At 54.0% G+C, this 27,325-nt stretch overlaps 9 protein-coding genes across 9 annotated transcripts in view; 4 read left to right on the forward strand and 5 right to left on the reverse strand.

The window, feature by feature from the left end:
• The window catches only part of M421DRAFT_206519 (formate dehydrogenase-II), a 1,268-nt gene extending 139 nt beyond the window's left edge, over positions 1 to 1,129 (reverse strand). The window contains exon 1 of the mRNA XM_033588173.1: positions 1 to 1,129. Coding sequence (XP_033447021.1) covers positions 274 to 1,005 — 732 coding nt within the window. The 5' untranslated portion in view covers positions 1,006 to 1,129 and the 3' untranslated portion in view covers positions 1 to 273.
• A 1,258-nt stretch (positions 1,130 to 2,387) lies between these two features.
• M421DRAFT_93680 (uncharacterized protein) lies at positions 2,388 to 3,347 on the forward strand (the record flags this gene model as incomplete). Its single annotated transcript, XM_033598133.1, has 2 exons — positions 2,388 to 2,411; positions 2,571 to 3,347. The coding sequence occupies 2 exons, from the start codon at positions 2,388 to 2,390 to the stop codon at positions 3,345 to 3,347; spliced, it is 801 nt and encodes a 266-aa protein (XP_033447022.1).
• A 756-nt stretch (positions 3,348 to 4,103) lies between these two features.
• On the forward strand, positions 4,104 to 4,778 carry M421DRAFT_6679 (uncharacterized protein; the record flags this gene model as incomplete). The annotated part of the gene is made up of 1 exon (XM_033596353.1): positions 4,104 to 4,778. The coding sequence occupies one exon, from the start codon at positions 4,104 to 4,106 to the stop codon at positions 4,776 to 4,778; it is 675 nt and encodes a 224-aa protein (XP_033447023.1).
• Positions 4,779 to 7,250: 2,472 nt separating this feature from the next.
• On the reverse strand, positions 7,251 to 12,156 carry M421DRAFT_93682 (uncharacterized protein; the record flags this gene model as incomplete). Its single annotated transcript, XM_033598134.1, has 4 exons — positions 7,251 to 7,619; positions 7,695 to 10,115; positions 10,450 to 11,522; positions 11,571 to 12,156. The coding sequence occupies 4 exons, from the start codon at positions 12,154 to 12,156 to the stop codon at positions 7,251 to 7,253; spliced, it is 4,449 nt and encodes a 1,482-aa protein (XP_033447024.1).
• Positions 12,157 to 12,946: 790 nt separating this feature from the next.
• M421DRAFT_422376 (uncharacterized protein) lies at positions 12,947 to 13,896 on the reverse strand. The gene has a single exon (XM_033593140.1). The coding sequence runs from the start codon at positions 13,541 to 13,543 to the stop codon at positions 13,148 to 13,150; it is 396 nt and encodes a 131-aa protein (XP_033447025.1). The 5' UTR covers positions 13,544 to 13,896; the 3' UTR covers positions 12,947 to 13,147.
• A 556-nt stretch (positions 13,897 to 14,452) lies between these two features.
• Positions 14,453 to 15,067, reverse strand: M421DRAFT_6683 (uncharacterized protein; the record flags this gene model as incomplete). Its single annotated transcript, XM_033596354.1, has 4 exons — positions 14,453 to 14,598; positions 14,650 to 14,794; positions 14,849 to 14,861; positions 14,910 to 15,067. 4 exons carry the CDS (start codon positions 15,065 to 15,067, stop codon positions 14,453 to 14,455), a joined length of 462 nt encoding a protein of 153 aa, XP_033447026.1.
• Positions 15,068 to 16,401: 1,334 nt separating this feature from the next.
• On the forward strand, positions 16,402 to 17,448 carry M421DRAFT_422378 (uncharacterized protein). The gene has a single exon (XM_033593141.1). It carries the CDS (start codon positions 16,684 to 16,686, stop codon positions 17,242 to 17,244), a length of 561 nt encoding a protein of 186 aa, XP_033447027.1. The 5' UTR covers positions 16,402 to 16,683; the 3' UTR covers positions 17,245 to 17,448.
• Positions 17,449 to 19,305: 1,857 nt separating this feature from the next.
• Positions 19,306 to 21,049, forward strand: M421DRAFT_422379 (lytic polysaccharide monooxygenase). The gene is made up of 2 exons (XM_033593142.1): positions 19,306 to 20,038; positions 20,092 to 21,049. The coding sequence occupies exons 1-2, from the start codon at positions 19,462 to 19,464 to the stop codon at positions 20,556 to 20,558; spliced, it is 1,044 nt and encodes a 347-aa protein (XP_033447028.1). The 5' UTR covers positions 19,306 to 19,461; the 3' UTR covers positions 20,559 to 21,049.
• Positions 20,979 to 23,273, reverse strand: M421DRAFT_41151 (uncharacterized protein; the record flags this gene model as incomplete). Its single annotated transcript, XM_033590406.1, has 10 exons — positions 20,979 to 21,132; positions 21,184 to 21,338; positions 21,390 to 21,748; positions 21,801 to 22,047; positions 22,096 to 22,128; positions 22,178 to 22,292; positions 22,344 to 22,436; positions 22,485 to 22,778; positions 22,830 to 23,099; positions 23,149 to 23,273. Coding segments are annotated over 10 exons (1,845 nt in total), but the record flags the coding sequence as incomplete, so codon positions are not given.
• Between the last annotated feature and the right edge of the window lie 4,052 nt (positions 23,274 to 27,325).

The raw sequence follows: 27,325 nt of genomic DNA on the forward strand, positions 1-27,325 counted from the left end.
ACTAGACAAACACAACACACCTACTAGACAAACACAACACACCTACTAGACAAAAACACAACACACCAACTAGACAAACACAACACGTCACTCACCCAACAAACGCAGACAACACCAACTAGACAAACACATAACCCAACAGTCACCATCACAATGCAAAAGAGTCGTTTGAAGTTCATGGGCTGTATTGATTGATACGAAGCTCAGAGGGCCCACTCCTCACCTCGTCAAGAAAGAAGAAGAAACTCACTTCACCACACCACCACGCACCATCTACTTGGGCGCCGTAGTGCGCTCAGCATTAGATCGCTGACCATACGCCTTAGTAGCGTAATCACCCTTGTGCACGATAAGATCCTCAGGCCTGTAGTCCTCACGACCAGACCAGTACGAGTCGAGAATGGCCTTTGTGCCCGCGGCGTAGCGCTCCTGGGCGTCGATCGAGGTGCCGGACATGTGGGGCACCATTGCGTTGCCGCCGCCCCACGGGTTCTGTGCGTACCGCAGGGGGTGGTCCTTGGGCGCGGGCTGCGGGAACCACACGTCTCCGCCGTAGCCGCGGAGGTGACCGCTCTTGAGGGCGTCGGCGACGTCTTCCTTGACGACGATGGCGCCGCGTGCGGTGTTGATGAGCCAGGAGCCCTTCTTCATCTTGGCGATGAGGTCCTTGTTGAAGAGCCCACGGGTCTTCTCGTGCAGGGGGCAGTTGATGGTGACGACGTCGCACTGCGCGAGCATCTCCTCGAGCGTGTCGACGCGGCGGCAGCCAATCTCCTTCTCGATCTCGGGGCGCAGAGGCTGGTAGTCAAAGTAGAGGAGCTCCTTGCAGTCAAAGGGCTTGAGACGGCGGAGCACACGCTCACCGATACGGCCGACGGCGACTGTACCGACAACCTTGTTCTCCAGGTCGTACTCGTTCTTGGCGACCTCGGCAACGTTCCAGTCACCACGGGCAATCTGCTCGTGGGCGGGGACGAAGTTGCGGACGAGGGTAAGGATGGTCATGACCACGTGCTCAGCGACGGAGACGACGTTGGAACCAGTGACCTCGGCGACGGTGATACCACCGTTGGTCTTGTTGGCCGCATCGAGGTCGACGTGGTCGGACCCGATACCAGCAGTGACGGCGAGCTTGAGGTTCTTGGCCTTAGCAAGGCGCTCTGCTGTGAGGTAACCGGGGTGGAAGCTGTCGATAGTTGTCAGCCTTGTCACTCCTTTCCCATCTTGTCGCACGCTAAAGTGACGGGCGCACGCATGAAAGCGGGGCGGTCTAGCAGCGAATGCGGGGGAGCTCGGACGTACGGTGTGGTGATGATGACTTCGGCGTCAACGAGGTGCTTGTCGAACTCAGAGTTCTCGCCCTCCTTGTTGGACGTGGTGACGAGCTCGTGGCCCTGCTCCTCGATCCACTTCCTCAGACCCAGCTCGTTCTCGGTCGTACCGAGAAGACGGGGCTCCTGCTCAGCGTGGACACCACCCTGTGACGTTGTTAGCCGTCGTTACCGACCCATTGAACGGGCTCCGACTTACATCGTAGAGAACGAGAAGAACCTTGCCCTGTTGTGTAGCGGTCGCGGTTAGCGATCTGAACTGATTCGGTTGTCGAAGGGACGCGACGCCCGGCGTCAATCTTGGTCCAGCACGAGCTGTGAGGAGGGAGGACGCGGGGCGCGCAAGGCGGGAGGCTGAGCGGAGAAATACCATTGTGAATGATCTGAAGCAACTACAATTGAGGCTCCGTAGGGAGATTTATAGGCACCTTCGGGAAAAAGGTACTTCGGAACGTGTATCTGACGAAAGATCTGTCAGCGGATCCGAGTCCAAAGAGGGGTTTTCAGGAACTCAATACCGAAAGTAGTTCGAAATGACGTCGAACTCTTTGGGTGCTTAAAGTGTTTGATGCTTATTGCAATTGAGGGGTTGTGAGGGGTTTAAATATACATGAGGGTACCCACCGTGCTGCTTGCAGCACAAGAAGTCTGGAAACCTTGGGTCACTCGGAGCTCACCACGGCCAGCCCATCACAGCGCCCTCCCCACTTTGTGATGCAGAATTGCCTCGCGAAAAGTGGTCCCTCCACCTGCGGACATCACTGTCACCTTTGGAATTGCTTCGCAGCGCATTCGGTGCGGGGTCGCAACGAATAGCGCCAACGCGTCGGAGGGTACGCGCCAGGGGAGCTCAGCTATAGCTTACCCGTTTGATCCATACAAATGCTCCACTGATACGTCAATGCCCTAGCTCCTAGGCTGTGGGTTACGAGGGTTAGACGCCACAAGACCAATTGGAACGCTTGTTGGTACGGGCGGTACGTAAACGGGTCGAGCTACAACCTGGGGCTCTGGACTGTCTGTCGGCAGAGCTCACGCTCCCAAGGCTTTCCAACGATGCCAGATGTATGGCGAACACAGGTTCGAAGCTCATGATGAAGCTCCGTATGGCTCTGAGATGCTTGTTAAAGCTCAATTGCGTGGACAGGATTGTGTGGAAGCTTCTCGCTGCTCGCTGCAGAGCTCCAGCGGCTGCGGAAGAGCACATCGATCTGGGGACGCATGCTGACGGCCTAACAGCCACGACACCCTCACCAAGGTGCTCAGCGGCTCTATCGCATCTACACAGGGAAGGTGGGGTTAGTGGCCGAGCATTCCAGACGCCCGAGCGTGCTGGAAGAGTGCTCGCGGCGGGGTGAACAGACGGAGGTGCTGCGGACGCGAGATGTCACCGCGAAGTTCGCACAAAGATCGCAGATTTGGCGGGCAATAGCTCGGCGATGGGCTGATAAGATAGGAGATGGCTTGGAGAAGCTCGCTGCGAACGCGGCCGAGCGCCACCGAGAGGCCCGAACCGGTTGCGGGCGTGTCGCGTGTTCCAGAATCCAGATCACCAAGTCCACGGTTATTGATGATGTCGCATCAATTCGCTCCTTATGGGCGAGGATCCCGGCGACGGCAGTTGCAACTCATGTCAGACAGTCGATGCCGTCGTCCTTCAGCCCGAGGAGACCTTCAAGGTCACAGAGGATCCCGTCAAGTTCTCAAGCTGGCAAGTGGCTCCTTCTCAACCTTGAACCAGCTGCTAAGACAGCCTTCGGCCTCTGTTCAACCCTCTTCGCAGCTCGTCTGTCTTATCTTTCTTGCCATTGCGCAGCCAGCTTGCGTGCAATTGCACCCTTGCTGTCTGTTCATCCTAGCTCTCATTGCGTAACCAGCATCAGCAATGGGCAAGATCTTGCCTTGCCTGCGCGGGACCTGCGACGCAATCGAGAGATCGAGTCCACGCGCCGCGCCGCGCGCTGCAGTCGCCCCGAGATCGAGCCAACAGCATGCCAGTGGACGAATGACGATTAGCGTGAGCCTACGGAGACAACGCGCCGGCCTCGGTGCTCAGGCAGTTGACTGAGCGCGCTCAACCAGCTATGGGCCGTAAAATGGCGAGATCAACGATATTTGAAGTAGTCCTTGTGTGTTGGCCTGCGCACGCAGTGTGCGCATTTGCCTTTGAGCCCTCAGAGCTGTGGGCATGGTTGCAAGTAAGTCCCGACGTTGCAAACGTTGGAATGACGCGTTGAAAAGCTCGAAATCATGTCGCGGACGGCTTCTAGGCCGACAATTCCATGCAGAGGAGCTGCAGGTAATTCCTTGAAGATTTGGTGGTGTATTGAGCTGGTGTTGGACGGCGCGTTCGCAGAACGCGGCAAGAGCTGCGTGCGCGGCCACCGTAACAGTTTCTGCTTAGCAGAACACGACAAACTTAAGCGACTGTAAAGATGCTACTTCAGCTGCACGCAATGGGACGATCAGGTAATGTGGTGAGGCACCTTTGTACCAATGGCGGGTGAAGGTGAAGCAGAAGAAATAGCTGCCTGTCACCTTATATCTTCAGCTCACTCTCACTCGCCTAGTCTCCACCACAATAAAACACAGATCTCGAGAACGATCAACTCTACGCGATTCGCCGCTCAACGCCGTCAGCTCTCGCCGAGTGCCGTATGCCAGACACACAGAAACGAACAAACGATGGTACGTCTATAGTTGGAGATTGGCATTTGCAGCTTGAAGTTTGAAGTGGGATACGTCCGCTCACTACCTCCAGGAGCCATTAAGATGGCCACCCAGTCTGCGTCCACTGAAGTCCTCTCGAAACATTGTGACGTAATTCTCCGCGTGGGCACACCCCAGACCGAGCGCAAGCTTTTCGTTTCGTCCGCGCTGCTCAGCCATAGCTCCCCCGTCTTTGCCGCCATGTTCGACGGCCGCTTTGGTGAGGGTCAAGATTTGAGTGCAGATTCACCACGCGCCGTCCCGCTTCCAGAAGATGATGCGGATGCTGTGACCACCGTGTGCAAGATCATTCATGTGCAGGTGGCCGGTCTTGCTGTGACTGCGTCTCCTACTCAGTTGGTGAGTATCGCCATGGTTGCACATAAATACGACTGTGTGGAGGCAGTCAGACCATGGAGCATCATCTGGGTCGCGGACATCCTGCAGAAGCCGGGTGTTCCAGATTTTGAGAAGACACTTCTTGCCACATGCCTGCTTGATATGGCGCCAGAGTTTCAAGGTGTCTCCAAGAGTCTCATTCGAGATCGCTCTGAAGTCAGTATCTCCGCCATATCTAATGGCGAAGTCTTCCTTTCAATTCCGATTCTCGAGCGCGTTCTCAAAGCACAGATCCAGACTCAATACAACGCGCTGGCGACCTTCGATGCTATAATCCCACTATTTGGTTGTAAGGCTCGCACAGAAGATATGGCATTCTTCTTCAAAGCACTCTTGTGACTGTGAAGATACTGGTACACGACCACGTGCCCAGACTGTGATTGCATCAGTCGTCGAGATATACAACGCAGTACAAGGGCTGTGCTTGGATTGCGTCAAGCACATCGAGCTCGCCGTTGATCAAGAATGTTGCGTGAAGTGCGATCAAGCTCTGAGGACTTCCTGAACTAGCGACAAGCACCTGTTCAGAGGTGGCCAATCACGCATGCGCAAGGTGGGCTCTTGATAACAGAGGAAATGTGAAGATCGAGGGATAAGAGGCTCAATGGGTGGCAGGGGGCTCGATATAGGCGGCGAACAGTCTGCAAGACCTTCTGCCAGTGTCAGGATACTTCGACCATGGATTCCACTTGATTGTGAATCGTAAGTATCCGGGGCAACAGTCTAGTACGGCACGTTCAACAGCCATGGTGGGAACACAATATTATAATCTTCCACTTTGCTCCGTAGTCTCTGCGTAGGACAGATACTTATACTCGAGTTCAGAGCTTATCTGAGGATGAGGATCGAGACCCGAGATCATCTACTCTTCTCTGCAGTCTTACAGAAAGCTGGTCTCATGGAGTCATGGTAAGAGGCTGTCAAAGAAACAGGCATCATCCCGAATCTTTGAATCTCTTGATACCCGACTACTAAGGGTGAGAATTGAGTCCAGCGTTCAAGCAAGCATGTCTTAGTTGTCAATGCGTTTTGTAGAAAGGACACGACATACTTGACTGCAGCAGCGAAAGTAGCACGTACATACTCTCCAACCAGGAGATCACTGCGAGAACGGCAGCCGAGAACTATGCTCAATTATTTGAGCAAAGGTCCAGAAAGGAGGACATTAGAGCCAGGGGCCTTGCTTCTGGGCATGGTTTCCGTGGTGCACTTTTTCGATAAACGAAGTCGCATACAGAGTAGTCAAGGTTCCTCGCGGGCGCAAGGAAATCACCTCATAAAATAGAGAATTAGGCCCATCCCATGTAGCGTGACAGATTGGGGTTTCAGCCGACAAGCATATGATCAACGACAGTTTTATTTCGGTCCGAGAGAACGGAAGAGAATGATGTGTTGTATACTGCACAGAGACTGAACCCCATTATTGCAGCGCGAGGTTGGGTGTATGTCCTTCGGCGCGATTGATGGCTTTTAGCTCTACGAGGTCATATCCTGCTCATACCTGCTCTCAAGTACATTCAGAACATGCGCACACAATCCCAAGGATCGTTGCGATGTCAATCTACATTTGCCCAGCATCAACACACCGCGAGGTGACATTTGAGAATTTCCTCGTAACGAAGGGCTACATCGAGCAGTTGATCTTCCAGAGAAACACAGGATGTTGCTGTCATCTTTCCACTTCTCAATAGATCCTTTGGAAGGTGACTTGCGCGCATATCCTCGCAACACAGTGCTTCAAAAACCAGCGAATCTTCCAGAGAAACATGTGAGCAACTCATTGATGATTCACTCCCTCATAGATCTCGAAGTCAGATATTTGAGACATGGGTTGCATTTCGTTGCACTTCCGCGGGAGGACAAAGCCATACACTCTGTATTGGCCCCTTTTCGCAGCACGGACATGCCGAGAGACTCGTAAGTTTTTGGAAAGAGCAGACTGGATGCGGGAGATAGAGGAGGAGCGGAGTATCTGTAGTGTATTGTGTTTATAAACTCGTTCCCAGCACGAACACATTCGGAGCGGGGAGGTGCATTCAGACGCGTAAGTAAGGCTTCATCGTACAGGCAAGAGCAGATCCCATGCATCGACGCGTTGTTGACTTTAGTCAGACAGACGAAGCATCGGCGACGATCGTCAGATTTGCGATCATTGCTCTTCGACTTCATCTTTTCAGGGGATTCCCAACGTTTCGTATCACGAGACAGGACTGGGAGAAGCCAGATAGCACATCTTCCTCGTGAAAAGCATATCCACTCGTTTAGACTTCGACTATCTTATCGCAGACAGGATGCAACTGCTTTACCAACGTCTCTGTAACCGAATAAGATGTATAGAGTTCCACAGAATAGATCCAAAATCGTGAAATGTGATTCATCCAGTAGTAACTACTGTGTATTCGACGTTGTGTCGGCGACGTTCCGAGGAGCTACGAACATTGTGGCTTCATTGTTGTTGAGCCATCGATCTAGATTGCGTAGGACAGCATCATCGGCCATGTGTCTTGCTCACTGCATATCAGAGTCTTAGTTGTGGTTGTCATTGTGCAAGGCGGTTCGTGATCGCGTTGCTAATGACGAAGTCGAGAACGACGACGACGCGGGTAGCAAAACCCTTCAAGTTGCCTTGTGCTCAACTGCGGCATCAAAGTAACACCTGAGTCATCAGGCACTGCGTGCCTGTGACACTCTGTGGCGCCTGGGGTCACTGCCCAATTCGCTTGTCCCTCAAGCTTCAACGCCTTTTACTAACGCCGTGAGAAAGACATTGGGCTTGCCGAAACACACTCCCTCCCTCCTCATTCCTTGGCTCTACACGACACCCTCCATACCCATTGGCACCTGAAACCCACTCAATCCCTCCCCCGCACTCGTCAGCCTCGCACAGAGCTGGAGAAAAACCACCGTCTCAGTAGCGGCGAGATAATTCAGCGTATCGAGCAGAATCTTCAGATGGCGAGTGAAGCTATCCTCGTACTTTGTGAGCATATCGAACATCTTCTCCAGGCGCTGCGGGTCGAAGACGGCGTGGCGGTGCTGGCTGGACGAGGCGGGGGTTTGCGCGTCGATGGACGCGTTGACCGAGGCGACGAGGGCGGGGTCGCAGGTGATTAGGTAGCGGGACAGAGAGTAGGTGAAGGTGGCGAACATATTGCATGTGGACATTATTTTGTTGTTGATCTGCGGTTGTTTAGTCAAGGCTGTGTGGCAACGTGGCGTCTCGATTGATGGCGGGATGGGAATGGGGGAACGTACCTTCAGAAGCTTGCTGTTGGTGAGCATACACTCCTTCAGACAAGTCGCCAGAAAATCAACGTGGTCTTGCATCAGCTCGTCGACAGTCCTCTTGACCTTTTCACCCGCCATCTCCTCGGGCGCCTTCCCCTCGTCTTTGAGCCGCGACATGAGGCTGACCCAGTTCGGCTCAATGACCTCCGCGGTGCAGTAGTACGTGAGCTGCTGCACGAACACCATCATGCGCGCGCGTAGCGTCCAGGCTCTGCGTTTCCACTGCTCGACGCGCGGGTTCTTGGATCGGTGCTTCCACATCGAGTTCTTGCCTTGCTCGCCCCAGCACTTGCCAAGATCGGTCTCGAGGTGCTTGAGGCTGAGGAGGAAGCGGAAGAGGAGCTGATAGCGGGTGAGTGTGACGCGGCTGACGACGAGTGAGAGCGGGAAGGGCATGCTGTAGTCGAAGACGAGCGCTTGGTAGCCGGTGATGTCTTTGTCGTTTGTGATGTTGTCGGTGTTGGCGGGGGTGTAGTTTGATATGGACGTTGCGGCCTCTTGGTCGAGACCTTGGACGTTGACGATTTTCATCAGCCAATTTGTGAGGCCCACATCGTTGATCTGGACCTTGATGTCTTCTTTGTAGGGGTCCTCGACGGCTACCGAGCCCGCGTGGCGGGTTGCCAGATCGAGGAGCGATTGCAGCTTGCCAACGTTGACGTGTTTCGCTGGCTTCTTAAGCTCCAGCTCGCCCATCTCGAGGAAGTAGGTAAAGAAGTCGGATCGGTCGAGGAAGAAGTAGTGCTTGAGCGAGCGTAGCCGTGCCGGTAGCTGATGTGTGGTGAGGAGAAGGTTGAGCAGTGAAGAGTTGGCTGAGGCATATGCAGAGTTAACATTGTCCAGGAATCGAGGGTCGTCGAAGCTCGTCGGCGCATCTTCCACCACTTTGCTGACATCGACGCCGCCGCACTCGCGCACAACGTTGAGGTACTTGCCCGCTAAGAGCACCTTGTCTTTAACTGCTTCCAGCTGCGGTGGTACTAATGCGTCCCGAACGGTGTAGCGCTTCTCCCAGTATTCGTCTGTGTAGTCCTGATCTAGACGCTCGCGCTTGATACTCCGCTGCTCCTTGACGAGAAACTCTGCATGTGGATCTTTGATGCCGCCGTGATGCAGCCACTCGTTCAGCATAGCCATGTACGGTCTACTCGCCTCTCGCAGCAGTGTCGTGAGCAGCGTTCGAGCCGCAGGATCGCCAGACATGGACGACAGCCGCTTGGTGATCAGGCCGAGCACGCTGCCGCCCTTGCACATCTTCTTGACCGTGGCGCCGCCTTCACGCAACGACTCCAGGATGTTCTCAAAGTCGTTGGTGTCGTCGTCCGTCTCCTCGTCTTTGTGGTCCTCCAGGATCCCGTTCGCCTTGAGCAGCTCGATGCCGGTCGTGTACAGCTGAAACAGCATGTGGCTCGTCTGCTTCATGTGCAGATTCAGGATGTGCAGCGTGAACGAGTCATTCGTCAGCGACTGGTGCTCCAGCTGCGCGATCAGTGTCAGGTAGTCCTTCAGCAGCCGCCGGATGGCAGCACACAGCGCGTGGTTGACGGCGCCATACTGATCTCTGCTGAGCACCTCGACGCACGTCTCGACCGCAATGTAGTGTGTCGCCGTCCGCAGCATGGCCTTGGCGAGGTCCTTCAGACTGGGGTCCAGGCCTGGCAGGAGCTTGAACGGCGGGCCCAGCAGCCGCTCCTTCTCCTCGTGCGGGTTGTATGCATCGGCGAAGCGGATGTACTGCCCCTCGAAGCCCATGAAGACAAACAGCAGGTCCTCGATGACCGCCTTCTCCTGCGCGTCCAGTGAGAGCTGCGCAAGCGGGACGGGCTGCAGCGTCGCCGGCGCCGTCGACGCAAGCGGAGGAATCGAGATGCGCGTCGCCAGCGGGGCGGTCGTGTGCGGCAACAAGCTGGCGTGGGGATCCCACAACGGCAGCGGCTGCTCCGAGGGCTGTCTCGACGACGCGGCGCCCCGCCTCTCGACGTCCTGCGACGGCTTCTCAGCGCGGCTGCGGGCGTTGGCGCGGCTCTCAGTGGAGTGCTTCAGAGGGCTGCGCCGCCGGACTTCAGTCTCGCGCTCACGCACCTCGCGCTTCTCGGTGCGCCGCTCCCTCAGCTCGGCCGCGCTGCCCATGGCGCTCGAGCGAGTGCCGCGGTGCGTCGTCCTGGCCGATTCGCGCCTCTCGTCGCCCTCGCCGGCCCCGCGGGGTCGCGCCGTGGATGTGTAGTTCGCATTGCCTGCGCGGCGGTCGGCCGTCGAGGCGGACGGCTTCATGTTCGCGAGGTTTCGGGACGACATGGCCGGGGGAGGCGCTCCATGGAGGTGGCCCGCGGTGTCTGCGCGCACTGGCTGTCTTTGTTTGCTGTTGCGGCCGCTTTGGGTAAACTGCAGCTACATGAACAACGCGTCGAAGGCTCGCTAAGTGGGGCCTATGATGCAGGAACGCCCAACGATGGGGTGAAAGCTGATTGGGCGTCAGAAGTTGAGACAAATGTTGCGTGCGTGTGATAGTGTATTGAATATACATTGAGCTCATTATTACTACAGAACTGCTAGACAGCTCATCATTGATCATATCTCGTTGCAGATTCAACATGCAGTGCGTGTACAAAACGTCATCGCACCTGCTCACACACCCCCCATCATGGCAGACTCAAGCCGCCACCTGAGAGCACATTAGCAGCTAACCTCCGGCAACCATTTCGGTCCTGTGCACAGCATCTACCTTCTCTTCATACGACTCGAACGCGTTAGTGCCATCGAGCGCATTCTCGCCAAACACATCGACCTCGGTGCTCGCAAACTTGCGCGCAGAGACACGCTGCTCGAACAGCAGGTCCAGCTCCGCGAAACTGCGGCCCCTGGGCTCCGGCAGCCGGAAGAAGGTGTACACGATGCTGAGGAAGCAGGACCCGGCCCAGAAGAAACCGGCATAGTTGCCCCAGTTCCACTCTCCGGGGTTCAGCATGTACGGCGTCAGTACGGACGTGATTATGCCGATGACGTTGTACAGGTTGCGGCCGAGAACGACAGTCTTGATCGCGAGGCGGCGAGTCGACAGCTCGGCGACGAGCGAGTAGCACACGGTGCCGACGGTGAGCTGGTAGAACATGGCCCACACAAGCATCATGACACCGGTGGCCATGGCGCCCTTCTCGCGGTCGGCCGCTGGTACGAGGCCGAGGAAGCCCATGACGAAGAGCATCGTGCAGAGACCGCAGAGACCGTAGAGGTAGAGAGATCGTCGTCCGACACCGCACTTCATCAAAAACCAGGCGCCAAAGACACCGGCCATGTTGATGCCGTACTGGCCCATTGCAAAGTCGTATGAAGTAGACGGATCGAGGCCGGCTTGCTGCAGAAAGTACGACGAGTAGCCGGAGAAGGCGTTACCAGACAAGTTCTGAATAGCCCAGGCCATGCAGACAATCTCCGTACGGCGCAAGTCAACGCCCTTGAAGCAGTCGAGGTAGGTGGCACCCTTGGTGATCTTCTCTTCCAAAGCAGTCGTGTGCACCATCATGGCCACAGTCTCGTCGGCATCGAAGTTAGTCTCGCGGTTCAAGCTGGTGAGACGGAGCATCGACTTCTTCGCGTCTTCAAGACGGCCCTTGCGAACGAGCCACCAGGGCGACTCCGGAGCCAGGAAGACACCGATTATGAGAGGCACAGGCCACATCCACTGCAGGGCGTAGGGGATGCGGTAAGACCATTCGTCTTCGCGGGTGACCATGGAGCGGATCACGCCAATGCCAATGAGCTGGCCGAGTCCCCAGCAGAAGTTGACGTATGTTGTCACTGCAGACGTTAGCGTTTGTTCGCGTTAGGCCTCGGGGGGTAGCTTACAGTAACCACGCAGCGCAACAGGGCAGACCTCACTTGCATAAGTGATCGTGAGTGTCTGGAACACACCCCATGGAATACCGCAGAGAATCTCGGCGACCAGGAGGTGCACCACCGTCTGGGCGGTGAAGAAGATGGCAGTGAAGCAGACGATCAGGAACAGACACCCGATGACAGTGTATCTGTACCCAATCGACTCACTGATCCAACCATTGAGAAACAGACCGATGATCTCGCCAACAATGACACCGTTGCTCAATGCAGCCTGCCACTTCGCAGGAATCTCCCAGGTACCGTTAGGCAGCTGCTCGCCATACTTCTGCTTGAACTGCGGGAAGCCAAAGAAGTTGTTCAGCAAGCAGACGTCGTAGCCTTCCATGACGATGCAGGTACTGATCAGCATCGACCACCCAATCGCCTTGGGGTAGAGCTTGATGCCCTGCCACAGCGTCATGTTGTGCTCCTTCTCCGTTGCGAGACGAGCATCGTTGATGACCTTGTCCGCAGCGCCCTTGTGGTGCTCATGGTCCTCGTAGAGCGGTTGTTGGTGGACAGCCGCGCTGGGCTGGATATCCTTTTCTTGCGCCATGCTGGGTGTGCGATTTGCCTCTCCAGACGATCAGAGGTCAACGGCGGCGGAAGTCGTACCGAGTGCGACGCGATGCCAAAGCGTCGGGAACGGGAGAGGTGGATCTTGGAGTTCCACCGAGGCAATGTCAGAGAGTTTGGAATCTGGGGAAGGTGTCACCTGGGCCTGGGTGGTCGTAAAGGTCGCGGCGCCCTTCAACTTAAACAGTTTTCAGGTGGAGAAGCGTTGCAATTCAGCGCTCGAGTCAAAAGGCCGCGTGCAAGTCGCGAAGCTAAATCTCCTGCGGCCGCTGATGGGCTTTGATTGGGTCAAAAGGTGGAGTAGGATCTAGAAGAAGTTAGTTGACAGCTGGTTGTCCAATGAGCATAGCCAAGGATAAGGCCGGAAAAGCTAGACTGGCCTGGTCCGCTTAAGTGCATGTGACTCCTGAGGCCCGGCAGATTGAAGAGATCTGTGTCCTGAGGTCGGTTTCTGGGGTAAACATCGTGATTGGGATTCGGCGTTTGATGATTCGCCCTAGAATGATGCGGAGCATGGTTAGTTGCATGTTTCTCCGCGTTTTGAGCGCATGGCGCCCGCTAGAAATCTGGGGGAAGGAGAAGCCGCTGGCGAGGATGCCCCAATGCGGCTCTCGGGGTCAAAACGCCCGCCGTTAGCGTGCGGGCAAACATCTCAACGTGGCATGCAGGGCAATTCTCGCCGATGGCGGCAGCGTTTTTGGTATATAGCAAAGGCCCGACCTCACGAAGCGTGGAATCTTCGTAGCTGAGGCGCTCAACAACCGTGTAAGGCAAACTACGAACATTCAGCTGACCAAAGGCCGGGCTCTGTGATATCGCGCTCTCGAATCGGCTCAATCGTCCACCTCTGAGTCGGGCGGCCTGTATTCGCTTGATTCATCGAGACTTTTGGCCTACCCTCGATCGTGTCGAGATACTGAGACTTCTCAGTCCACCCGTTCTGAGCATCATTGTCAGCAAGTGCAAAGCAGTTACCATCGGTGTCTTACCTCAAGATGCCACGTCCCATCCTGCGGGTGGTCCCACTGTCCAATGGTCCAGTACTGGGCCTTCGCAGAATCGTTCGCGGATTCCAATACCGGCGTCTTCTTGTCACTCTGCACACCAAGTCGACGATTAGGGCCCAGGAACAATGTTCGCAGGAAATAGGTTCCATCACCATTGGGCTTCAATTGCCAGTACTGACCGGAGAACTTCCCAGCAGCCGCCATCTCGAGGAGGCCTTTGCTGTTCGTGCCATCATCATTGACGACGTCAAGGCAATGCGTCGCTGGTTGGTATGTGTTCTTCAAGCGATACCACATCTTGGGGTCGAACCTGCCAGTTGGTGGCTGGTCGCCCTTCTTGACAGTGATGTCAAAGGTCATGGTCGGAGACGAGACAGGTATGTTCGTAACGGAAACATGTGTCGTCTCCTCCATAAGACTTACTGTTCGGATTCGGGAGAGTGCTGAGTTTATGGTTGTCGGTCAATCCAGGGTAGCTGTCCCTGTCATCACCTCTGCCGAAGTTTTGCTTTAGTTGGTCGAGACCGTCAGCTTGCATGAGCTTGACCCAAGGATGATTCCCATCAGAATTAGATCCCATTCGGTCATCAATGTGCCAGATGAGAAGACCTCTGCCTGGGAGGAATTCATCACTTCCGCTTGTTTGTCGATTTTCAACAAGGAAGTACTCAGGGCTGTTAGCGTCTCCATCTGTCCACAGACGATGGACTTTGAACCCGCTCTTCACGTCTCGAAGCGTGACTGAGCGGTCACTGTTCTCTACTATGATCTCAACCCAGCCTTGTTTGGACTTGCACCCTGCAAAGCCGTCTGAAGATTAGCACGCAGGTGGGTGATTAGGACCTACATGCAGAAGGGTGGACAGCTCGGTCGCCACCACCACCCCAGCTACCGCCGGCCATTAGACACCAGTTTCCGATGCCGGCAGAGGATGGGTCGACGTCGTACAGATCCGGCTAGCCTAAGACTATAAGCAGTCGGTGACAATGTTAGGATTGACGGACTGTTGCGCACCTAGATGTCCAATCTCATGTGCGCACACACCGCATTTGGCGTCTGCGGATACAGTCAGGAACCCATACACCTTGACATCTATCCGCCTCGTCAGTGACAGCAGAACCGTTAGCGGGTAGTGTGGCAACCATTCGCTTTACGCTCCTCCGGAAGGACCCATTTGACACTCCAGATATCACTTCCTAGTCCGGTCTCCTCTACGGCTCGCCCTGCGTGGATGGCAACGAAAGCATCGACCTAGATCGTTCCAGTTATTCACAGTATACAAGTCAGTCTGTTGATGCGCACATAGCCGTTACCATCGTTGTCATACTGGTTGAAGCTGATATTGTCCTTCACAGCGGCGAATGCCTCGTCTGCCATCGTTTGAGAGTTTGGTCCAGGCCACCCCATGCCGGATCCTACGCCAGGTCAGCCTACATTGTAACAATGGAGTCGGCTCTGCGACTCACCATTGTTGGCATAGTACGTCATGTTCTCCGTCGGGGTGAATGGTCCAAGGACGTCGCCAGTCAACGAAATAGCATTGTTGGACACCTCAGAGTAGTACTCCGTCACGGAGCCAGTGGCTATCTTCCCTTTGGAGAACCACAGATCCTAGTGGCGCTCGATGATTCCAGCTAGGCACTTCACGTCTTGGAACTCAATCACGACGACGAAGATTCTAATGGATTCAGCCCTGCAGCCCAGCGCACCACCCCAATGCACTTACCTGATGGCGTTCCGCAGTGGCTTACGTTCAAGTACTGCCGCAGCCACCTTTCCGATGGAGACCTCGGGGGCGAAACGCGATCTGGGGAAGATTGTGCCATCATTCAGACCTAGGAAACCGGACTGCGGAGGGAACGCGGTCTTGATGATTGCCTGCATGGCTACATTATCTCGCCTCTGTGACTGCAATACTTTTGTACGTGACAGAAGCGCCGGATGCGGAGATACAAAACATGGTTCTTCGTACTGACCGTTGCACTGGTGTGTTTACGTCGAAGCAGAAGCAAGGTGAAGTGGCAAATGGTTGAGAAAATTGAGGGTCAAGTAAGGCAGACGAAGGTCTCCGTGGAAGCCTTTTGTATCTCTGAGACTACAACATGGGACTATGCAGAGACGAGCATGTCACAGCTAAGCTACAGATACGGGGCCCACGATGAGCAAGAACGGAAGGAGGCTGGCCACACTGCCTGTAGTTCCAAAGCTCAAGCCATGCTGACAAGGTAACGAGTCGAAGTAATTGTTGGCGATAAAAACAACCGAGGAGCTGTACTCAGCCGCCTATAGCTAAGTCTGGTGGTGTTGCTGACACCACCGATGCAATGTTCAGTAGTAAATGTGACTATCGTTAGCCAATAGACGACGCGACTGAGACCGAGCAGTCGAGCATCAGGCATAGTAATGACAGGGACGATGTCCTTCTGGCTGCACCTGCAGAGACTACACAGATCACGCGCCCATCTCTCCTCAGGCAACAGTTATAAATGTTCTCGCAACCACGTCACCGCCGCAGCTGAATGTGCATTGGCAAGCCTCATCGCGTGCCAGTAGTTGAGGCTTGTGGAGACAAGTGCACTTTTGTCATTCCGTTGTCGACTGACGAATAGCACATAGCGATCAGTCGGAAAGCTGGATCAATTGCAGGTTTTTTTATATGTAGAAGCCCTCCCAGTCTTGCGAGCTGACGGTCGGGCGCACTGTCAGCGCATGCAGCGTTCAGCCACGCAATGAACGCGCGCAAGCTCGAGCTTAGATGCTAGCGCGTCCAGTACCTATCTGGCGGGGAACAAGAAGCGAGCTGAGCATCGTATAGAGTTATTGGCAAGACATCGAGGTGAGCAGAGGATGCTCGAAACAATCGCGAGTGGTGTTGCGGAGGTGTGACGCAGCCCGTGCCTGTTCGTTTCTTCCCGCTCCCGAAGCTAAGCTTTACTCAAACACCACACGAGACAAGACAAGCAAGACGAGCACGCGCGAAGCTCCTCGAGTGTCAAGGATATTGTCTTTGAACTATGCTCGCTGTTGACAATCGACGTCCACACTGGATCTACTGCCGCCGTGTCCGGCACTGCAAGCCCACAAGGCCACGGCTCCATTGCCTGCTCGGCGTCTTTCTAATAAGCCCACATCACACAGTGCAGTGCAGGACCATCACCTCCATCGTCTCTCGCAGTGTTTTGGTCTGGAAAGCTTGAGCAGATAGGCTGACGGAAAGTCTGTTTCTTGCCGCGACCGGCCTCGTGTTTCAGAATCATGTTCGCAAACCCAGAGTGCTACATATACCCGGATCGCACTCTACCCAGATGTCGCCGCGGACAAGAACGATTTGCCCAAGGCTATATAACATGAATGGTCACCTGCAGGTTTTTGATATCTAAGCTAACCTAATTCCACCTGTGCTGGTCACTCGCTACTTCTGTTGTCTTCTTTTTTACCTAGACTCTTTCGTTTTAAGATATCCTCTTCTTTGTCCACACACATAGTCCTAATCTCCGAAAATGTATTCCACGACAGTTCTCAGCATTGGCCTCTTCACCGCTACCGTCCTTGCTCACGGCAACATCACAAGCCCTCCAGCTCGTCTTCCCGGCCCAGCCATGGCGCAAGTCTGTGGTCAAGCCGCTGTCGCAGCCATCAACGCCGACGGCACCGGTCCTCTTGAAAACATCCCCAGCAACGGCTCGCCACGATGCAACATCGGTCTGTGCAAGGGCGCTCAGTTCGCCGACAACCAGAAGAACGTCCAGCGGTATGCGCCAGGGGAGCGCGTCAACTTCTCTGCTGTCCTGCCAATTCCTCATGAAGGCCCATGCAACATCTCTGTTATCGACACCAAAACCAACACTATTGTTTCCACTATGCTAGTGTTCGACTCTTACGCGGACGAGAACTTGGCGCAGCTGCCGCTGAACAACACACAGTTTAGTGTTGCGATGCCGTCGAACCTTCCCGCCGGACAATGCACACAGCCTGGACAGTGCACGATGCAGTGGTTCTGGTTCGGCACCAACGCACAGCAGACGTACGAGAATTGCGTCGATTTCGTCATGACGGCGTGAGCGAAGGTCGCTGTCGCGAGGTGATTTCGGAGTGAGGCGGTGGTGGCATGTGCTGATCATGTAGAGCCGGGACGCGTCCTCTTGTCGTCCAAAATTTGCTTCGAAGGTTACCTGGTTGTAGTATCTAGAGTTCAGCAAACAATTTGCACATGATACCCATAGTAGTTGGTCCGCTTCCTATGAATTAATGTCATTATAATCCCCATCGATTCGTGCCCGCCTGTGCAACCTTGTTGAGCTCTCGTAACGTGCAACATCCACCGAAAGTAGTGTACAGTGCAACATACTTGATCAAAAAAGCACACTGGGTAAGGGCGCTACGAGCATAGCGATGCTCTGACCCACCCCTGAGATGAAACCTTGCGGCGACTGCTCGAGTTCACTTCAGGTCGTAGGCTCTGGAAAAGAGCGCCGAAGAGCGAACGACGATTGCAAGTGTTACGGGCAAGAACACACATTGTCCTGTGGGAAAGACGTGTTCTCCATTCTGGTAGTGGAGGCCATCGAGCATGTCAAGCATGCAGATGTATCGACCAGTCTTACCTCGGCCTCCTTTCACGTTGCCGCGCCGCGCATGTTCTCATCATTTGCGAAGACAGTTGCTCGACCAAGCAATCGTCCGTCAGCTGTACAGTGAGGGAAGCAAATTTGAAGTTGCGTGGTGGAGTGTTCGTCCGCATCGTTGGACTCGAGATCAAAGGTCTCGGTCGCACGACCTGGTGAAAGTGCTTCCGGGACAACGAGTCGAACTACAAAGCGAGTGTCGAGCACTTCGGTCGAGAAGAGCCTTACCGCTAAGCACCGACGGCGCCAAGAACCGCCTCCCGTTGACTGTTGCTTGTTTCTCGAATTTCCGATGCTCATCTCTCTTGAGCGGAAGTGCTGGCCCGTAAGTATCGGAAGGGTTTGAGGCTACACGACTGGTGGAGTGCAATTTGCCGGCAATTGTGGTGTACTTTCATTTCCGTTGATCGAGCCGCACCCATGGGGGCCTACCGGTTTCAGGCGAGACGCATTGAGTCGGGTTGGCTTCTAGACAGATACAGAAAGGCGGACCTTGTTCACGTTTACCCAACATAGTCAAATAGAAGGGATGGAAAGGACACTCGGCAGCAGTCGTTCTTAGAGAACAGTCTCCCACGCGTGAATCATCAGGATGTCCAATGTGCTGGATGCTCTCAAGCATGATGTCTGCGCCAGACAGCCGCTGCAGAGCTGGCGTCTCCGCAGATCCGATAATATTGCCTCCGAAGACCCGATAATATTGCCTCCGAAGACCCGATAATATCACAACCGCGCTGTCTTCGACCCACTGTCTGGGGACCGGTGAAACAAGCCAGGTGTGAGACTTCTACCTAAGCGAGGGACGGCAAGCGCTGCCGCTAGAGAGACGTCAGCGATGCAGGCCGTTTGAAGCAGATAGATGAAGGCGCAACCAGCATTTCATGCATTTATCTCTATGCGTTCAATAAATATGGATCGGTCTTGATTCAGAGAAATTAGGTACGTGATGCGCGTAGACTCCCACCGAATGCTAGCCTCTGTTAGTACACGCTAGCGTCTTTTCCACGACTTCTCCACATCATCTGGTCTGTTTCTACGTTTGTCCTCGTTGCCTCATCAAATTGCAGTGCTCTGAGCTTGTACACAACAACACTATAGGGAACATACAATGCTCGTAGAGAAGCATGCGGGAGCGTTTGACACGCCTCTCCCGCGTGGCTAATCATCCTGTCCGTGTAACGCAATGCACAATCCTCTCATCGAAGGTAGGCGTTTCGATTGGGCAAGTTGCCTGCGTCGATCATGAACACTCGATCGAGTCTGCTGTGCTTTGCCGCCCATCCCATGCACAGGAACATGAAACGATAATCGGAAGCGACCTTCTCCCACACGCTTATTGCAATCAAGCTTTTGGTGCCGGCCTTCATGCCTGTTCCGTAGCAGTACCTGGTCAATTTGACAACTGTACAGGACCAGCGTTTACCCACAATGTTTTATGGAAGTCGTCTGGTCGATATAAAGATGACTTCGTCCCTCAAGCATTACTTCCTCACCACACTCATTCAGTCAATTCGACAGTTCATTCTTTTCACATTCATCCACCCTTCATCGACTGAAGCGGATACCATTCTTTTACACCTTCGTTGATCTCGAAGCTTATCTTGAACGCCATTCTTTCCAATAACCCGATTTTCAACCACCAGATCATCAACCATGCCTTCCAAGATCCAGATCGCTGCCATCCTCGGTGCTGTTGCTGCCTCCGTCAGCGCTCACGGTCACCTTTCGGACATCAAGGTCGACGGCACTGACTACACTGCCTATGACCCCTCGTTCCAGTACCAGAACCCCGCCCCCGAGGTCATCGAGTGGTCCTGCCCCGAGTGTCTCGACAACGGCTTCGTCGACCCCACCATGTACACCGATGTGACCAAGATTGCTTGCCACAAGGACGCCACCGCTGGTGCAAAGGTCGCCAAGGTCGCTGCTGGAGGCACCGTTAACATCCAGTGGAACACCTGGCCCGACTCCCACGTCGGCCCTGTCATTGACTACATGGCCAAGGTCGACGATGCTACCTCTGCTAAGGCTGCCGACTTGAAGTTCTTCAAGATCGATGCTGCCGGTTACGAGGGTGGCCAGTGGGCTGCTACCAAGCTTATCAAGAACAACCTGACCTGGTCCGTCACTGTCCCCAGCTCTATCGCTGCCGGTCAGTACGTTCTCCGTCATGAGATCATCGCTCTTCACTCGGCTGGCCAGGACAATGGTGCCCAGAACTACCCCAAGTGTAAGTTGGACCCTGTCTAACCCCTAGAACCCAAAACTGACATCCGAATCTAGGCATCAACCTAGAGGTCACTGGCTCCGGCACCGAAAACCCCGAGGGTATTACCGCCGACAAGTTCTACACCCCTACCGACCCCGGCATCAAGGTCAACATCTACTCTGGCGACATGTCCGGCTACGAGATTCCCGGTCCCGCTCTTTTCAGCGGTGCCAGCTCCGGCTCCAGCTCCGGCTCCAGCTCCGGCTCGAGCTCATCTGTAGCTCCTGCCAGCTCCACCTCGGCTACCCCTACTGCCACTCCCTCCGTTGCCGCCCAGAACAACGCTGCCTCTACTCCTGTTGCTTCTGCCACCCCTACTGCTGCCGAACCTGCTTACGCCTCTGCTGCTCCTTCGTCTACTGGCAGCCCTGATGCTCTCCCCAAGACCTTCACCATTGAGACGTTCGTCTCCTGGCTGGAGAAGAACGCTGGCTCCACCAGCTCTAAGGCCCGCCGCCACTCCCGCGCTTTCCGCGGTTAAATTAGCAGCATGTTGAAAAACATGCTCTAAGTGGCTACTTGTACACATCACGTGGATTGATGATTAAAGAAGAAAACGGTCTTCAATTCTTGTACCTACCCTTTATATAGTCGAAACGGCCTGTGCTCTTCGCCTCTTAACTTCGTTGTACACTCAAATACAGCGTGAATGTTTCTATCCTCCATGAGTGAATTGTTGTCACACGACTGGTGTTCGACACAGTCATTCTCAGTACTAGACTAACAACGTTTCCACCCTGCCGTACATTACCGCTGCATTCCCCAGCCTTGTCTTATCCCACTCAAGATAATGCCACCCATGTCTCAGTAAGCAGCTTCACGACTCCCGGGTCACAGTCTTAGACTTCTCGGTGCTGTCATTCCGCGTGGTTTCTGCAACCTCATAGTGGCCCTCCACTCCATCGAAAGTGTACAACGGCGTGAGTGTCGCGGACTTATCAAACATAACCCAGCGCTTCCACCACCAGGGGAGAGCGACACGGAAGTTGTAGTTGATAAACTTGCTCGTGGGTACGCCGAAGATGTAGTCGAGCTCTTCGAGAGTACGCTGCTTTCTGATAGCTTTGTCAGTATATGTCCAAAAGTGTTTGGGAATGGCGACTCACGTTTCCGGCAGCCAGAGAAAGATCATGCAGAATGCGACCATGTTCAGACCGGCGTAGAAGCAAATGGCTCCCGTCGGTCCCATGGCAGATAGCATAAGTGGGAAGGTGATGGACAGTACGGCCGCCCAGAAGAGACATGTAGCGACTGCCCAACCCTATCCAAAGATTAGCAAGAGCATTATACGAGAACGATTCAATGCACGTACCATTCCAACCTCGCGATGAGTAAGAGGGAAGCATTCAGCACTGTACGTGAAAGGCACCGGGCCTTCTCCTGGAGAATAGAATGCGGCAAAGATGTAAATGAATAAGGCGATCAAACCCAGATGGGCGGGATTGCTTCTGGGAATGAGAAAGCACAGTCCAGTAGCGAGCAAAGACCAGGCCATCTGCGGGAAGGTGAAGAGGAGCAGGCTCCTTCGACCGAATGTGTCAATGGTCCAGATGGCAGGCCAGGCAAATACGAAGTTGACAAGACCGAAGCCAAAAGAGGCAATGAGCGCTTCTCTTTCAGTAGCATTTGCCTGTCTGAAGATGGTGCTTGAGTAGAAAGCGATGATGTTGACTGTACGTGGTCAGCGCAAATTCTCAGTAAAGGCTCGCGTGACAATGCCTACTTCCGCACATTTGCTGTGCTATCATAACGACAAAAGAAGCCAGGGTAGCCCTGCGCACTCGAGGGATGGTGAACAGCTCCGTACACCGTTTGAAGTAATTCGATCTGCCAATGATCTGCGCCTCGACTTGGAGCTGGGCATGGATGTAGTAGAGATCGCGAGCTGCCTGCACGGGGCTGAAGCGCAAGCGCACCAGTGATTGCCAGGCCTTACGGTAGCGATTCTTCTTGATCAACCATCTGGGTGACTAGTCTTGCATCAGCACTCGTTCGATTCGTCATGGAATAGAACAAACCTCGGGGCAGAAGTAGATGCCAATTGTCAAAGGCTGCAGTCGTCAGTACCGATTTAGACTGAATGAATAACAATCTACTTACAACTGCTGGAATGAAGGCTGATCCAATTTGTAGGCGCCATGCAATCACGGGCACTTGATATACCGCCAAGTTGGCACAGTAGCCCATGAAGATACCGAAGGCAGTCCACATTTGCCTAGATTCATTAGCCCAATTCCTTGTCAGCTAGAATGAACAGTTCACTTACCAGCTCATGACCAAAGCACCACGAATCTGGGCTGGAGAATTCTCAGCAGCAAATATGGGAACTGTTGAACCTTTCAATCCCATGCCAATGCCCCTACAACACTATTAGTTCCCGCAAGTTAATCGCCAGAGCTAGTCTTACATCAGGATGCGGGTAATGAGTAACTGCTCCCAGGTCTGGGTCAAAGCACCGCCGATCGGGGTGAGCACACAGAAGATAGCAGAGATGAAAATAGTGCCGCGGCGTCCAAAGTAGTAGTTGCAGGGGTCGCTGATCCAGCATCCGATGAAGGCACTTCCAATATATGGTCCAGCATTGACGAGGCCAACAAGCAGATTGTGTGTCCACCGGTTGGGGCTGCCTTCTGTATCTCCTTCGCCTATACCGAACTCAACAGGGAAAGACAGGTTCGCTCCGTTGGATCCAGTCTGGTCCCTACTCAAAGTCAACGAGACCCAATCGTAAAAGGTATTCTGGTCTACTTACCAGCCTTGCACAGCAGCGCCGATGGAGCATACAATGATTGTGACGTATAGTTGGAGCGGATGCTTCCACTTGTGCTCCTTCTCGAAACGAAGGTGCTGTCTATCCTCTTCAACAAGCATTTCAATATTGTCAAAGCCATTGGGGCTCTGGGCGACCAAAGCGCCCTTCTTGAGGTGCTCAATGATATCTTCTAGGTCGTGTTCGCGTGCGAAATCCTCAACATCGCGCATCAACGTTTCATGGGGAACGCCGACTAGAGGGTTCGAAACTCTACAACCGTCGTTAGAATGAGCATTCCAATCTGAGGCTATCAACGTACTTGGCATCGAGGTTCTTGTTCAGATTGACACTAGCCACTGATGAACGACGAGCTTGATTAATGTCATTATTGTGGTGTGCAGCGTTGGTGTTGCCTTCCGTCTTGCCAATGCTTGCGTCTGCCATAGTTCGAAATTGCGAGCCTTAGGCTCACGCAAGGCTTACAATAATGTGAGGAGATATGGACGTGCCACGAGTGACCATGATTGCTGGTAACGCCGTCAACTAAATACTTGCAGTGATCTGCTGTATAGTGTGCACTAGGAGACACACCTGCGCCCGTCAGCCTGGTCTGTCCTTCATACCTGTTACAGGGCCAGTAGTCCCGCGAGCATCTTTTCCATCGAGTCTAACGGCGACGCCGATATCAAGCCAAGAGACAGCATCAGCGACGCGCTTGGTTGCGCGCTAAATGTGAATCGGCGCAAGAAATTTCTCATTGTACACACACCTGAGCGGCCAAGAGGGCTCGTCGTCTTGTGCCAAGGCTGCGTGTTGAGTTGACAAGAGTCGGCCTAGGCATTGATGGTTGGACCATATCGCATCAAAACATTCACCACTCATCGCATTTGCTTTGATCATTATTGATGTTGAACGCGTTCGCAAGGTGCGTGTTCTTCCGCTCTTCCAACTGTTTTGACATCCTGCTCCCTCAAACTTGCCCGCGTGGAGAATCGAGCTGAGCGCGGCACGCTCGAGGAGGATTGATGAAGCAAGGGAGTGGTGGAGATGGCCAAGGCAAGGCGTGCGGGGGTGGAGGTTAGATTTTCGGGCCATCGCGCATCTAGCGCCGCCCGAGTTCCCCCATCTTTGCGCCAGCCATCAATGGTGTGTCAAAGCCTCAAATTGGCCTCATCGATTCGAGAATTGAGTCCTAGGGCATTTGCACAAGGCAATGTAAAGAGAAAGATGGTCACTGCACAAGGCTGGTAAACAAAGGCGGTGCCCGCATTGCACTCCCTGAACTTGCGCGGGGGTTACTGCATCTGGTATGGTCACCGCTCTAGCACTCCGACGGGCAAATGCCATGCGGCGTTATCCTACGTGCCAAGCGGTTGGTCTTGCAGTTTCCGTTCGGAGGCGCGTTACAACGCTTCGTAAAGGACTTCAGAAGCTTCTGCATTTCGCGGGTATTCGGACGAGTGTCAGCTTCGCGGATATTCGGACGAGTGCTTGTGTTTCGGTCGACCGAGATTTATAAAGACCTGACTGCATCACGTGCAGAGGCGTAGCTATGTCAACGCCGTTCGTTATTGACGGTCTTCTTGCAGTATTTAGTCGCATGAGAATCCACATATTTCTACCACCAGATCACGTGTTTCCGTTGGTTCTAAGCATACAGACGTGAGGAGTTCCTGGTGTCGATTGCGTCGATTGCCTTGTCCCCCGGAACAATGATTGAGTCTGCGAGGCTCGAGCAGCTTCCCATCTAGTGGATGACGGGGATCACCACGTCAGCGTCGTCCAAAGGGCGTGACTTGAGATTTTCGAAAGGCTCAAAATGTCAACATTTCGATATGTACACAGTACGCCTTACCACTTATCTTGACCGGTTCCTGGCCTGTCTCATCCGCATCGTACTCCCGGCGACATCCATCAGATCAAAACACACAGACGGACTCGTGAAAGATGATTGTGGCTGTGCATCACCGGATCTGACATGCGCGCCCTCATCTCACAGACCTACATGTGGTTTTGCATGAAAAGTGGGTCTATCATTGTTGGCTCCATGACCAAGTAGCGAGCCTTAGTCCACGAGCTTGGGTTCGGGTGTTTTGTTTGTAGAACGAATACGAAAGTCGTGTAGACTCGCGTCGGGAACTACAGGCTTACACCAGTGGCTTGGTCCCACTACAGGAAGGTCTCTCGTTTCAGGGTACGACAGGTACGAACATCCATCGTTGCCCGCTCAGCAAGCTGGCAATCGGACCACGTCCTCTGCTCCGTGTTGTCGCACAGGACTCAGGGTCGCTTTCGACATGCGTTTCTTGCTGCCTGAAACAGGGCACCCGGCACAACGTCGTTCTGTATGTCCCGATACGTACGCTAGCACCAGTGTTTGTCCAACCACAACCCAGCCCTAACCACTATCTCGGGTCCTGCCATGCTAACGTTCTTGCAGCTGCCACGTGTAGGACGATTCAACTGCCAAATTTTGCGCTAAAACCTTCAAGTCCAGTCAAAGAGAAATGTGCTGTATCGCAGCAAGTGCATTGGTCGTCCAACACTTGCCCGAGACCTCACTGGATCACTTTCAAGCAGGAAACCTGCTGCGCCCTCAGCGTTGTTCGAGAGGGGAAGTTGGTTCGGCTTAGGCATCAAACAGGGTAAGATCCGGATCAGCAGCATGATTCGCCCGTGGAGAACAACAAGAAACACGCTAGAAGACGGGAAATGAACTTCTGCGTTTTGAGCTTCCTCTTTGCCGTGATCATAATGTGTGTCGACTGCGGCACAACTAGCAAGATCAGACACGGTGATGGAGACCGGGTTGTAGCGGCGTCGCATGCCGGTTGTGTTGTTTGATCAGGTTGGACAGCCAAGCATAGCAAGCGTACTTGCGCCCTGACTAGCGTTTCTGAGTGCCTGCTGCACATTACACAGTGGCGTCTATGTGCGCTCGGTTTAGATGGAAGAGATGAGAACCCCGCCAGAGAATCTACGTGGCCGTCATCATATTTCCGCCAAGCTGGACCTACCATCTCCTTGGGAGTACTGCTTTCAAGGTGTCAGTACTTTGCTCGTGTTAACCCCGCGTTGCGCGAGCCGTGAGCTTCTGTCAGACTTGCCTGACATGTGGCGGAGAAAGGCAAACGGACTTCGCTTCACTGTCGTATTCACCAGCAAGATCTAGAGTGGTAGCGAGCGGACCGGACCTGTGCGCAACGCTCGCGGGAGACTATATAAAGGCCCTAGTATAGATTGAAGGTTGCGTTGTTGCTTCGCAATTCTGACCTGCCAGTTGCATCATCACCTGCACGCAGTCGACTTGACCTTCGCCCTCCCCTTCTCAGTCGCTCCTTCATTGTTCACGTCAGACCTACCACTGTTGGCCAGCGATTTGCTTCTCTATTCGACCTTCCGTTTTTACGACCTTTCTGACTTTATAATCCCATACACGACCTGCAATCATGAAGGAATGCCCAACCTGTCGCGGCCTCGGCACGGTCAAGTGCGATGAATGCAACGGCACGGGCAAGAACTGCACAGGATGCAAACGAGACGGGACACTGAAGTGTCATATCTGCGAGGGATCAGGCGCGATTCACACCAACTGAAGCCGAATATTTCCAATTTCAGGCGAGCGTGCGTGTTGCGTCTACACCATGCGACCTTGGGGATACGAGCGGCTCATACAGGGGTCTATAGGTATGATGCCAACACAGCCACCCAGCATCTTCCCTCGAGATCCAAGGTTTTGTTTGGTGCATAGAGGTCACCTCTTGAGGATTGGACGGGCTGGTTATTGCGCGCTCAACAGCAAATTACCGCACAGTCAACGCTGACACGACTCAGAGTCATTTCGCCTTGCCAAAAGCCGCAGCCAAGCCTATCGGTGCGCAGGCGCACCGCAGGTGCACAGTCGTCTAGGAGGTTGCACTGGCAGAATTGATGCTGTGCATGCGATTCAGTTTGCTCTCTTGCGCAATACCCAATTTCCGAGATATCCGAATTTTGATTGGCGTGAGGAAAGGTTTTGGAGTGCATGATCGACTGGCTTTGGCCTGGTTTTGCTTTTGTTGGAAATGAGTTTTGGAGAGAGTCGGGGTTTTGAGTGTAAGACTGAATAGTGGAGATGGCCTGGTGGCTTGCAAGGTGTGGCGCAAGACTCCAGGTGGACAAGCTCTCAATCTACTTGAAACAATAAACAACTAACGTGGTCCACCACCGAGCGAATCACCCCACCGAGCGAATCACTAAATGCAACAATATATCTTTGAACGTGAATAACTCAACACAACAACAAGATATAATAGTGCGCAATAGCTTAAATTAATTGCCTATCTCTACTGTATCTTTCTTGCATGTACGCTTGTTGTGTCCTGTGTTGCCACACCTCCTGCAGCGCGGAATACCCCTGCTGCTAGCACCTGCCTGCACCCTCTCCTCACGCCTCTCTGCCTCAAGTCGAACCTCAGCATCCCCCTGGGTAACTATTACCTCTACCTCTGCCTGTG

Source organism: Didymella exigua, assembly GCF_010094145.1.
Source record: "Didymella exigua CBS 183.55 unplaced genomic scaffold M421scaffold_20, whole genome shotgun sequence".
Taxonomy (NCBI): Eukaryota; Fungi; Ascomycota; class Dothideomycetes; order Pleosporales; family Didymellaceae; genus Didymella; species Didymella exigua.

Bases quoted from the DNA above. Each gene is read 5' to 3' on its own strand.
- M421DRAFT_422379 (XM_033593142.1), top strand. From the start codon at position 19,462: ATGCCTTCCAAGATCCAGATCGCTGCCATCCTCGGTGCTGTTGCTGCC. The intron at 20,039-20,091 runs GTAAGTTGGACC...ATCCGAATCTAG, and splicing joins TGCCCAGAACTACCCCAAGT to GCATCAACCTAGAGGTCACT.
- M421DRAFT_422378 (XM_033593141.1), top strand. From the start codon at position 16,684: ATGTATTCCACGACAGTTCTCAGCATTGGCCTCTTCACCGCTACCGTC.
- M421DRAFT_422376 (XM_033593140.1), bottom strand. From the start codon at position 13,543: ATGACCTTTGACATCACTGTCAAGAAGGGCGACCAGCCACCAACTGGC.